Genomic DNA, 13,019 nt, shown 5'->3' with positions numbered 1-13,019 from the left:
TTTTCTCCATATACCAAACTTACTAAATCTAAGCCTAAAGGCCGTTTCTCTGTGCTTATTGACAGTAGTCCTCTGGTGGGTTTTTTGGTCATTACTCTGGGGTTTTTATTCATAAGAGAAAGTCTGCAAAAGAGGTGGTTATTCTCTGAGGGTTGCCTGAATACAGATAGCCCAGTTCTGACGGTAGCTAGAAATGTAAGCAGCCATAATGTAAGGCGTCAGCACCAATTCTAACTTTACAAAGTAGAGGTGGCATTCACATTGGATCCTGAAGGACAAGCTAGCATGGAAGGGCACGGAATGGCTGAGGAGCCACTGTGAACAAAGGATGCAGCCACGAACTCCAGTGTCCCCTGCAGTTAGTGGGCAATAGTGTTAGAGAATGTGGTGAGAGATGAGTCAGGAAAGGTGGTCTGCAGTCAGACGATGGAGGGCCATGCATTCTTAGAGGCCGTGTTTGTCCACTTGTATTGCTAGATCTCCTCTTAGGTGCCTGGTAGGAGTGAGTGCATAACTGGTGGGGAGGTGGAGTGGGCAGAGCTTCCAGAGCAGCTGTTTTTATTTGTTTTAAATATTAGGCATCAAGGAGATAGTGATTAAAAGGGGGCAGGGGAAGTATGCTATTGCTAAATAAAAGTTTAAAGATCATGGTTATAGGTGATGGGGAACCAGTGAAGATTCTTAAGTAGGATAGTGACATGGTCAGATTTGTTTGTAAGTTAGTGAGATACCTGGTGGAAAGTGGAATGGAGGCGGGTGGGGATGTTGCCACTGGGGAAAAAAATGGAAAGCCTGAAACTACTTGAGCTTGCACAAGCACATTGTCAGAAAAGAAACTGCAAAAATAGGGTGCACAGAACTTGGCAACTTATTAACTGTGGAGAAGGGATTGTTGAAGATGGCACCAGGTGTCTAAACTGAATGACTGAGTAAACTGTGGTGCCATGAGCTGAGAGGGTGGAGGAGTTGTTCAGTTTGGGGGCAGTCTTGAAATACACCTTTTGTTTTCTAAGCTGAGCTCTCTAGCTCACTTTCTTTGTTGCAGTGGCTCTGACAAATCTGGAAGATACAGAGAATGCCAAGAGAGCCTACGCAGAAGCAGTCCGCCTGGATAAGTACGCTGCTGTGTCGGGAATGGTACTGGGGAGAGTTAGACTTGCTAAAGCCATGAGGGACCATTGCATTGGTGCTGCCGGAGTCAGCCCAGCTGCTCCTCCATGGCCCTGGTACACAGCAGGCCCAAGTGTGGAAGTGTGTGATTCCTAAGTGTGCAGTGGCTCATTTCTGAGAAAATGTTTCCAGTCTCAATTTAGTAGTCAGGAGGCCAGAGCAAGTTGAGCTGGCAGTGGCCTTGTATTACTGATAGCTGTGGACTAGATGGAATATCAGATGGGACTCTGGGCTCAGTTTAACCTAAGGTGATCTTGACTCTTCCAGGATTTATTCCACTGGCCTCTGCTAGACAACAGGGTAGGGGTCGCTTTTACAACCCTGATCTGGGAGGTCTCTGTTGAGGGCTGAGATGTCAGACTTGATTCCAATACCTGCTTTGCTAGTTGGCCAGTTAATTCTGTGATTCTTCTCCGCAGGTCCACATAGCACGTGTTCCCTCCTTGCTGCATAATGGGAAACTCTATTTAACCAGTTTTGTTTTGTTTTTGTGTAATGAGAAGGATCTCTTAAGTGACCGTTTGTCATAAAGCCCCAGCTCCACAGACTCCCTGTCTGTCTGCCACAGGTGTAACCCTTTAGTAAACCTGAACTATGCTGTGCTGCTGTACAACCAGGGTGAGAAGAAGGGTGCCCTGGCCCAGTATCAGGAGATGGAGAAGAAAGTCAGCCTACTAAAGGACAATAGCTCTCTGGAATTTGACTCTGAGGTATGTCTTTTATTAGCTCCCAGGAGTCATAAGCAAGCTGTCAAGAGACTTGGGAACAAGCCCAAATTATCCAAATACAGGTATAGGCCCGTGGCTCTTTTGGCTTTGATGTTCTTGGCAGCGTGAGTTCATTGATTAGTAATAACCTGAGAAAAACTTTCCTAGAATAATAGTAAAAGGGAATTCAGGCTTACTGAGTTATCTGTTACATTGCTAATACAACTCAGATCTAAGTTGAGGTCTGTGTCTCTTTGTAGCTTCCTCCCACTCCCCTTCATGTAGGAAGAGTAGAAGTTACCCCAATAATGCAATAAACTTGAAATGTTGGGTTTTGAGATCCTATATGAACCCCCTTGCCATCCACCAAGGGCAATCTGTATTCTCTGCTGTTTGAGAACAATTTCTTTCCATAAGTACTTCCTACCTGAAATGCTATCTCAGCTAAAACCCCTGGTTTTAGGAAGCGGTGGGTTGGCTTATCTCTGCCAGTCATGCCTGTGACTTTTTTTCTTTCTTCGTGGGCACAAGATGGTGGAGATGGCTCAGAAGTTGGGAGCTGCTCTTCAGGTTGGGGAGGCACTTGTCTGGACTAAACCAGTTAAAGATCCCAAATCAAAACACCGGACCATTTCAACCAGCAAACCTGCCAGTTTCCAGCAGCCTCTGGGCTCTAATCAAGCTCTAGGACAAGCAATGTCTTCAGCGGCTGCATACAGGAAGCTCCCCTCAGGTAGGAAGTTATACAGAGCTCCATGAAGACCTAGTGGATATAAGCCACATGTGCCAGCAAAGAGATTACAGCTTTGAGTGTGGTTTGCACTCTTCAGACTCGTAACATGTCCAAGGTAGTATTGGCCAGAAAGGGGGAAGAACCAACAGGGTGGCCAAACTGGCGCTTATTTCCTTAAGGCAAGCTGTGTAGAAGGTAACAGCCACTTGCAGGCTTAGCTGAATGGTCAGTACACTGGGTCTTTATAGTTTTCAAGTCTAAAAATATTAAGTGTACTTACTGTTTCACTGCTTTATCATAGGTTGGCACAGTGTAGGTAATTAAAGATTTCTTTCAGTGACTCATTATAGGCAAACTTGATGTTGTTTATTTCTTCAGTTATGGTCTTCCCTCATAGCTGCAAAGATACACCACAGTCCCACTAGTCCCAGAAAATACAGGGTTGGTCTTGAAATTGAACAGCAAGACTAATGATTTCTTTTGGAATAGTGGAACTGAGAATTCAAGCTATTTATTTTGTTACTAGGTGTTGGAGGAACATCCCAGCTCACAAAGCCACCATCTCTTCCTCTGGAGCCAGAGCCTGCTGTGGAAGCAAGTCCAACCGAAATATCAGAACAAATAAGAGATAAATAAGAGTAGGATGACCCCAGAGTAGGGGTTTTTTGGGTGAAGATGTGTCAGATTGGGAAAGGTCACATGACACAGGCAGAGTAGAGGCCAGTACTGTTCCCTGGCAGGCACCACAGAATTAAAACACAGAATGCAGTGTTTATTGTGATGATCACGAGGAGCCTGAGGTCCTTCCTACCTACCTGGTAATAGCATTTGAGGTAGGAAGCCCTCTGTTGGCCCCAAAAGCCAGGAAATAGGGAGAAGTCAGCATAGACCATTCCTTTTGGAATTGGGAGCAAGGCTTGAGGCTCTATGTGTGTAGCTCCCAGTCAGGAAGGCATATGATGCTGTTTGCTTCTGAAAGGAGACTTTTATCTCCTGGCCGACTGACCCCTTCCTTTGTGCAAGAAAAGGCTGAGAAAGACCTCGGCTCGTTAGCCCAGTAGTGACAAAGCCTTGGCTTGACTGGGGTATATCAGTCCCCACGGCAAACACGAATCTTAAAGCTAAATCGAGGCCCAGACCGGTGTGTATCCCCGCTGCATTTGCCCAGAGGGAGTCCAGAACAAGTCCCTGTATTTTGTTTTGAGAGAGGTCAGTCTAGAAGCCAGATGATGTCAACATGATAAGAAGTAGGAGCCAAGGGCTGGTCTAGCATCAGCACCAAAGATCTAGAATTGAAAAAAATTTAAAAAAAGAAGAGCTTCTTAGCTGAGTAATTTTTATTTAAGACAATGAATGATAACCACTGACCAGATGCTATCAATACATTATCTATATGTCCTTTTAAGAATAAAGATTACATATCATCATTCCTTTGGGGAAAGTTGTTACTCAGGTATAAAAATAAGAGATCACAATAAAACCTTTTAAAAATAACCTATGCTCACAGTCTTCCCTTACCTGTTTCTAAGCCTCCTTTGAAACTAGAGGAGGATCCTCCGGGCCAAGTTCCTACTTGGTACCTGCAGGCCACTGTAGCAGCCCTGATGGATGACAGGCCAGCAATTTGTTTACTGAAGGCCGGTCCCCATTTTGCACTTAAAGTGCCTTTCAGTCATAATAATTTGAAGGTGGAAAACTGACCTACTGCCCAACCAAATTGTGGAGTAAGCAGCTAACTGAGCAGAAGCCTCTTCAGTTCTCCTACACGTCTAAGAATAAAGAGCAGGTATCAGAAGTGATACCCTCGCCCATACAGCTGGAATGTGGCAGAACTGGGATTTGTACCCTGAGCAGTTGGGAAAACTCTACATCAGCATAGTCTCGTGTACTAGACTGAACTGGCCTAGTTCCTGAAACTGAAAAGGTTACTGAAGAGATCTCAGTGAGAAATAATGAAAGTGTAAACTAAGACTGAGATGGAGAATAGAAGGAGGGAGATGTGAGCAATTTAGGAGCTAAAATCAAGAGAAATTGGGGACCGATTGGATGTGGCAGGTAAGAATAGACTGTGGGATGGGTGCCCATTTCTGGGCTGAGATAACCAGGGCGAGTATACAAATCAGAGTACAGGAATATTGGACAAGGGTCAAGAGTTGGTTGTGGAGTTTAGTTTTAGACATTAGACACCTGAATAGCTGGATTTCAAGAGGGAAATGTGGTTTGAAGATAAAGATTCAGGAGTAATTTGGATTTGGGTTATAGCTGAAACCACAGATTTGAAGGGAGTCACCCAAGGAAAGGTAGAAATAAGACAGGGGACCAAAGACGTAAAATAAACATTTAAAGGGAAAAGCAGAAAAACCCACAAAAAAGGAGAAACACATGATACAGGAGAAAAACCGGGAGAGTGGTGTTACGGAAGTCCAAGGAAGAAAAGGCTCAGGAAGGGAATAGTCAGCCTCGTTGAACTCTTCCAATGGAGAGGTACTGTTATCTCCATTTTATAAAAGAGGAAGCTGAGGTTGGGAGAGGCAAAATGAATTTTCCAAGGTTAAGTGGCAGGACCCGGGATTTAAATCCAGGTCTGGATGTGAAGCTGCTTCTCTTAACCATCAGTCATCAAGCGCTGATAGACCTTTGGCATAGCAGTGGTAGCAACGGAAACCCAAGGACTTGAAGACTGAAGAAGTGGAGATTGGACTACTCTTATTTCAAAAAGCTTAGACATAGAGGGAAGAGAGGCTTTCAGAGGACAGAATTAAATTCATTAATCTGAGAAAATTTTAATGTCTGGGGAGAGAAGGGTAAAAAGGTAGTCTTTTTTCTTTAAGTGAAACATGGTCAGTAGAAACAGAGAATGCAAGAATAGGGCTCTTCAGTTTTTCCGCACTCCTTGAGAACAAGAATGTGCCTTGCATCCAGGGACAACAGTCTAGAAGTAATGCCCTCCACATTAATTTGGGTTTAGATTTTCTTAAAAAATAAATATTCCACTAGGTTGTGCAGAGCTAGTCTTTTGTGCATGTGAATCTGCAGTTTTTCATTCACTCTGGTGAGAAAAGAGCTGTTCTAGTTTCTAGTATGGGGGTTGGTTACTCATATCATCACAGTTTCTAACAGAATTAGGAAAATGAGACCAAGAACATAATCACAGATACAGATGGAGTGTGGAAGTATGAACTAGCAATAAGAAAAAAAGTACCCTTCTTACACAATAGTATTGGTGCAAAACTGTGCATTCCAAAGACAGTACAAATTTGGAGTATATGATTACGTGGTCATTTTGTTCTTAAGGAAAAATCATTATTATATGTTAATGGGTGAGTAGCTTGTGTTGGACCAGTCCTCCCATAGATAACAAATGTAAACAAGTGGATAAATATATTCTCGGTTTAATTTTTTAAAAATAGATATGTTCAAGGAAAAAAAATTACATTATGTAATGAAGTTGAACATATGTCAATGTAACATGACAACTATAGTCTAAAGCAGTGGTCCCCAACCTTTTTGGCACCAGGAACCAGTTTCATGGAAGACAATTTTTCCATGGATGGCAGGGGCGTGGAGCTCAGGCGGTGACGTGAGCGATGGGGAGCAGCTGTAAATACAGATGAAGCTTTGCTTGCTCACCTGCTGCTAATCTCCTGCTGTGTGGCCCCCCAGTTCCTAAATTTCATGGAAGACAATTTTTCCACAGACCCCGGGGGTCAGGGGAGAGGCAGCAGAGTTCTTTGGCCTGGTCCCTAACAGGCCATGGACCAGTACTGGTTCACGGCCCAGGGGTTGGGGACCATAGGTCTAAAGGATAAGAGGGCACATGGAACTATATGGTTGCAAAGTTTTAATATTTTGTTGGTAGGGCAGCAGTCCCAGCCTTTTTGGCATCAGGGACCAGTTTCAAGGAAGATAATTTTTCTTTTTTTTTAATTCAGGATATTATGGGGGTATAAACATTTTGGTTACATGAAATGCATTTGCTTTGCCCAAGCCAGGGCTACAAGCGTGTCCTTCCCCCGTACAGTGTGCCCCGTTTCCATTAGCTGTGGGTTTAGCCCCCCACCCCCCTACCTGATCGGCACCCAATGAGTATTACTACCATGTGAGCACCTTAGTGTTGATCAGTTAGTACCAGTTTGATGGCAGGTACATGTGGTACATGTTTTTCCATCCTTGTGATACCTCACTTTGAAGGATGGGCTCAATGTCTATCCAGGATACTATAAGAGGTGCTAGATCACCATTGTTTTTTGTAGTTGAGTAGTATTCCATGGTATACATATACCACATTTTATTAATCCACTCATGTATTGATGGGCATTTGGGTTGTTCCCACATCTTTGCAATTGTAAATTGTGCTGCTATAAACATTTGAGTGCAGATGTCTTTATTATAGAATGACTTTTTTTCCTTTGGATAGATGCCTAGTAGTGCTGGATCAAGTGGTATTTCTATTTTTAGTTCGTTGAGGTATCTCCAAATTACTTTCCACAGGGGTTGTACTAGTTTGCAGTCCCACCAGCAATGTAAGAGTGTTCCAATCTCTCCACATCCACGTCAGCATTTGTTATTTTGGGACTTTTTGATAGAGGCCATTCTCACTGGAGTTAGGTGGTATCTCATTGTAGTTTTGATTTGCATTTCCCTAGTGATTAGAGATGTTGAGCACTTTTTTGTTTGCTGGCCATTGTCTGTTTTCTTTTGAAAAGTTTCTGTTCATGTCCTTTGCCCATTTATTGATGAGGTTGTTAGAGTTTTTTCTTGTTGATTTTCTAAAGTTCTGTATAGATTCTTGTTATCAGCCCTTTATCAGATGTGTAGAAAGCAAGTATTTTCTCTCATTTTGTAGGTTGTCTATTTGCTCTAATGATAATTTCCTTGCCTGTGCAGAAGCTTTTTAATTTTATCAGGTCCCATTTGTTTATTTTTGTTGCTGCTGTGATTGCTTTGGGGGTCGTCTTCATAAATTCTTTACCTAGGCCAATGTCTAAAAGAGTCTTCCTAACATTTTCTTCCAGAATTCTTAAGGTTTCCTGCCTTAGGTTTACATCTTTGATCCATCGTGAGTTGATTTTTGTGAGAGGTGGGGATCCTGTTTCAATCTGCTGCATATGGATCCAGTTTTCCCAGCACCACTTATTGAATAGAGATTCTTTTCCCCAATGTATATTTTTGTCTGCTTTGTCAAAGATTAGATGACAGTATGAGGATGGTTTTATATCTGGGATCTCCGTCCTGTTCCAAAGGTCTGTATCTCTGTTTTTGTGCCAGTACCATGCTGTTTGAGTTACTATAGCCTTGTAGTAAAGATTGAAGTCTGGCAGACTGATGCCTCCCAATTTGTTCGTTTTGCTTAAGATTGCTTTGGCTATATGAGGTCTTCTCTGGTTACAGATGAAGTATAGAATTCTTTTTTCTAAATCTGTAAAGGATGATGGTGGAATTTTGATAGGGGCTGCATTAATTCTGTAGATCACTTTAGGTAGAATGGACATTTTAACAATATTGATTCTACCAATCCTTGAGCATGGTAGGGATTTCCATTTGTGCACATTTTCTACAGTTTCTTTTCTCAGTGTTTTGTAGTTCTCCCTATAAATATCTCTTACCTCCTTTGTTAAATATATTCCTAAATATTTAATTTTCTTTGATGCTATTGTGAAAGGTGTTGCATCTTTGATTTGATTTTCAGCTTGACTGTTATTGGTGTACATGAATGCCACTGGTTTTTGTGCATTAATTTTGTAGCCTGAGACTATACTGAATTTGTTTATCAATTCCAGGAGTCTCTTGGTTGAATCCTTGGGATTTTCTAGATATAATAGCATATCATCAGCAAAGAGTGAGAGTTTGACCTCATCAGCAAAGAGTGAGAGTTGTCCCCATTTGGACACCCTTAATTCCCTTTTCTTGTCTGACTGCTCTTGCAAGGACTTTCCAGCACTATGTTGAATAGAAGTGGAGATAGTGGGCAACCTTGTCTGGTTCCAGTTCTAAGTGGGAATGCTTTCAATTTTTCCCCATTCAATATGATAATTGGCCATGGGTTTATTGTATATGGCCTTAATAATTTTAAGGAATGTCCCATCTATGCCTATTTTGTTAAGAGGTTTTATCATAAAAGTGTGCTGGATTTTATCAAATGCTTTTTCTGTGTCTATTGAGACAATCATATGGTCTTTATTCTTGCTTTTATTTATGTGGTGAATTACATTTATAGATTTGCGTATGTTGAACCAGCCTTGCATCTCTGGGATAAAGCCCACCTGGTCATGATGAATTATTTTTTTCATGTGCTGTTGGATTCGGTTTGCTAAGATTTTGTTGAGGATTTTTGCATCTATATTCATGAGGGATATTGATCTGTGGTTTTTTTTTTGTTGTACCCTTTCCTGGCTTTGGTATCAAGGTGATGTTGGCTTTGTAGAATGAGTTGGGGAGGATACCATCCTTCTCAACGTTTTGGAACATTTTTCCATCGACTGGAGTGGGGGAGGATGGTTTTGGGATGATTCAAGCACAGTACATTTATTGAGCACTTTATTTCTATTATTACAGTGGCTGTCACTTGGTACTCACAGATAGGGTTTTGATATGAGCCTGCAAGCAATTGATTTATTATGGTCTCTATGCAGTTAAAGCTCTCTGTTAATGATAATCTATATTTCTAGCTGCTCCCCAGCGCTAGTATCACCGCCTCAGCTCCACCTCAGATCATCAGGCATTAGATTCTCATAAGTGTGCAACCTAGATCCCTTGAGTGTGCAGTTTACAGTAGGGTTCACACTCTTATGAGAATCTAATGCTGCTGCTTATCTGGCAGGAGGTGGAGCTCAGATGGTGATGTAAGTGATGGGGAGCGGCTGTAAATACAGATGAAGCCTAGCTCGAGTGCTCGCCACTCACCTCCTGCCGTGCAGTCCAGTTCCTAACGGGCCACGTACCGGTACCGGTCCATAGCCCAGGGGTTAGGGACCCCAGTGGTAGGGTACAAAACTAATCCTAAATAGTCTAGTCTATGAAAAGTTAAGGATGTGTTTTTATAATCCCTAGAGCAACCATTAAGAAATGTAGTGAAGTATATCTTAAAAACCCATTAGAGAAATTAAAATGAAATTCTAAATATATTCATTTAGCTCCCCTGCCACCAAAAAAAAAAAAAAGAAAAACAAAAGACAGAAAACCTAGCTACAACAAAGAGAAAATAAATAGCAAAAATGGTAAATGTAAATCCTATCTGATGTATCAATAATTACATTAAAATGGAATTGGAGTAGATATGCCAATTAAAAACCAGAGAAAGAATAAAAATTTAAAGCCCAGATATGTGCCATTGAAAGTGAAAGGATGGAAAAAACACAGCATGCAAATTTAGGTATAAGAAATCTGAAGTGCTATATTAATACCAGATAAAGTAGACTTTACAGGAGTATTACCAGAAATAAAGAGGGGCATTTCATAAGGATAAAAGAGTCAATTAAGTAGGAAAAAAAAATTATAATTACGTATGTACCTAACATTACTTCAAGATACTTTATGTAAAAGTTGATTGATAGATTAAATCCACAATCACTTCTTTTTCAGCAATTGATAGAAAAAAGTGAGAAAGGACATGTCAACTACCTTGACCGAAGTCACATTTATAGAACACTTCAACCAATAACTACAGAATATACATCCTTTGCAAATGCACACAGTATATTCATCAAGACAGACCATATGCTGAGCTATAAAATAAGTCTCAAAGATCAAAAGATTGAAATGTATAGAAAATATTCTCTGACCACATGAAATTATATTAGAAATTAGTAACATATCTATAAAAATCCCTAACTGGAAATTAAACACATACTTGTAATAACTCATAAGTCAAGAAAGAAATCAAAAGAAAATAGAAAATAATTTAAACTGAATGATAATGAAAAAATTTGTAAGATTCAGCTAAAAGCATTTCTTAAAGGGAAACTTAGAGTTGTAAATGCTTCTATTACAACAGAAGAAAGGTAGAAAAATCAGTGGTACAGGTTTCTACCTTAAGCTAGAAAAAGAAGAGAAGAACCCAAAGTAAATACAAGATGAAAGCAGACAAATATTAAAGAAAGATTTTTAAAGCCCCACATTCTATGGGAAAAAAATTGACAAATCCCAAGCTAATCAAGAAAAAGACAAATAACTAGTCTCAGGAATGAAAGAGGGGATAGCATTACAGATCCTACAGACATGAAAAAGATAAGGGAATATTATGAACAATTTTATGACAGTAAGATTGAGAACTTAAATGCAATAGACAAAAATCTTTGAAAAATATACCAAAACTGAAACAAGATGAAATGTAAAACCTTAATAAGTCTTATATCTATTAAAGAAACTGAATTTATAAATTAAAAGTTATCCAAAGCAAATGCCTTGCCCAGGTGATTTCACTGGTAAATTCTGTCATATAAGGGGCAAAGTAAATTCAACCTTATAAAAATTTTCAGAAAATAGGAGCAAGAACTTCCCAACTTGTATGAGGTCAGCATTACCATATTAAAACTGGACAAAGACATTACAAAACTATAGACTGTTATCCTGCATGGCATAGGTACAAAAATCCTTAACAAAATATTAGCAAATCAAATCCAGCAACAAATATTAATAAAAAGGTTAATATTTATATCATGGCCAACTTGGGGTTATCCCAGGAATCCAACCTTGGTTTAATATTTGAAACCAAAGTACTCACATGCATTAACAGTCACATGATTTGTAGATACAGAAAAAAGCAATTTTTAAAAACCCGTCATACAAAAGACCTGATAAAGGACTGTTATCCAAAATATACAAAGCACTTTAAAAACTCAACAGTAAGAATACAACCTGATTTAAAAATGGACCAAAGACCTTTACCTCACCAAAGAGAATATACAGATTACAAGTAAGTCTTGATTCAGTTTAGGTCAAGGAAAAAAAACAAAAAACAGATGGCCACATGCTCTATATCCTGTCATCGGGGAAATGCAAATTAAAATGAGATGCCACTACACACCTATGAGAATGGCCCAAATCCAGAACACTGATCCACCACATGCTGGCGAGGATGTGGAGCAACAGGGACTTTCATTCATTGCTGTTGGGAACACAAAATAGTACAGCCACTTTGGAACACAGTTTAGCAGCTCCTTATGAAATTAAACATACTTTCACCATACTATTCAGCAAACTCCTTGGTATTTACCCAATGAACTTGGAAACTTACATCCACACAAAAACCTGCACATGGATGTTTATAGCAGCTTTATTCGTAATTGTCAAAACTTGGGAGCAGCCAAAATGTCCTTCAGTAGGTGAATAAATGAATAAACTGTGGTGCATCCAGACAAAACTCTACTCACTGCTAAAAAAGAACGAGCCATTAAGCCATGAAAAGACGTGGAGGAAATGCACAGGGCATGTTACTAAGAAACCAATTTGAAATGGCTACATACTGCATGATTCCAATGATATGACATTCTGGAAAAGGCAGAACTATAGAGACTTTTATTTAGTGGTTGTCATGGGTAGTCGGGGAGGGAGGGATCAATAGGGCATAGAGAATTTTTAGGACGGTGAAAAAACCCTTATGATACATTAATGGTGGAATCATATTATTATACATTTGTCCAAACCCATAGAATGTGCAAACAAGAATGAAGCCTAGGGGGGAGGAGGGAGGAGGGGACGGGTATATGCATACACAAAGAGTGTAATGTGCACCACCTGAAGGATGGACATACTTGAAACTCGGACTTAGCGGGGAAGGGAGGGCAAGGGCAACATACGTAACCTAAACCCCCATAATATGCTGAAAAAAAAAAAAAAAAAAGAATGAAGCCTAACGTAAATTATGGACTTTGGATGATAATGATGTGTACATTCATCAACTGTAACAAGTGTGTCACTCCGGGAGGGGGGGATATTGATATGGAGGAGGCTATGCATGTGTTGGGCAGCAAGTATGGCAAGTCTTTGTATTTCCTCTCAGTTTTGCTGTTAATCTAAAATTGCTCTACCCTTCCCAGCCCCAAAAAGTAAAAATAAAAAGCCATCATAAAAACTCTCAGCAAATACGGAATTGATGGGAACATCGTCAGCTTGATGAAGGGCATCTAGGAAAAAAAAAGTGATGGATATCACCATATTTAGTGGTGAGATATTGAATACTTTGCCCCTAAGCTCAGGACCAAGGCAAGGATGTTGACTCTTACGACTTCTACTCATTATTATACTGGAGTGGAGGAGTTCTAGTCAGTGCAATAAGGCAAGAAATAGGCATGAAGATTAGAAAGAAAGAAAGAAAGAAAACTCTTTGCAGATGACATGGTGTTTATGTAGAAGATCCTAAGGAATCCTAAAAATAAATAAATACATAAAAATACAGCTACTACACTTGA

At 40.2% G+C, this 13,019-nt stretch overlaps 1 protein-coding gene across 1 annotated transcript in view; it reads left to right on the top strand.

Moving 5' to 3' along the window:
• Positions 1–3,877, top strand: part of BBS4 (Bardet-Biedl syndrome 4) — a 40,783-nt gene extending 36,906 nt beyond the window's left edge. Inside the window, exons 13-16 of the mRNA XM_012640654.1 lie at positions 1,046–1,115; positions 1,739–1,880; positions 2,409–2,610; positions 3,137–3,877. Coding sequence (XP_012496108.1) covers positions 1,046–1,115; positions 1,739–1,880; positions 2,409–2,610; positions 3,137–3,246 — 524 coding nt within the window. The 3' untranslated portion in view covers positions 3,247–3,877. The remainder of the gene's footprint in view (positions 1–1,045; positions 1,116–1,738; positions 1,881–2,408; positions 2,611–3,136) is intronic.
• The last annotated feature ends 9,142 nt before the right edge of the window (positions 3,878–13,019 follow it).

The sequence above is a fragment of the Propithecus coquereli genome, unplaced genomic scaffold (genome assembly GCF_000956105.1).
Source record: "Propithecus coquereli isolate 6110/MARCELLA unplaced genomic scaffold, Pcoq_1.0 Scaffold155, whole genome shotgun sequence".
NCBI classification, from domain to species: domain Eukaryota; kingdom Metazoa; phylum Chordata; class Mammalia; order Primates; family Indriidae; genus Propithecus; species Propithecus coquereli.
The sequence above is the reverse complement of the archived record's forward strand: the minus strand, read 5'-3'. Positions and strand labels throughout refer to the sequence as shown.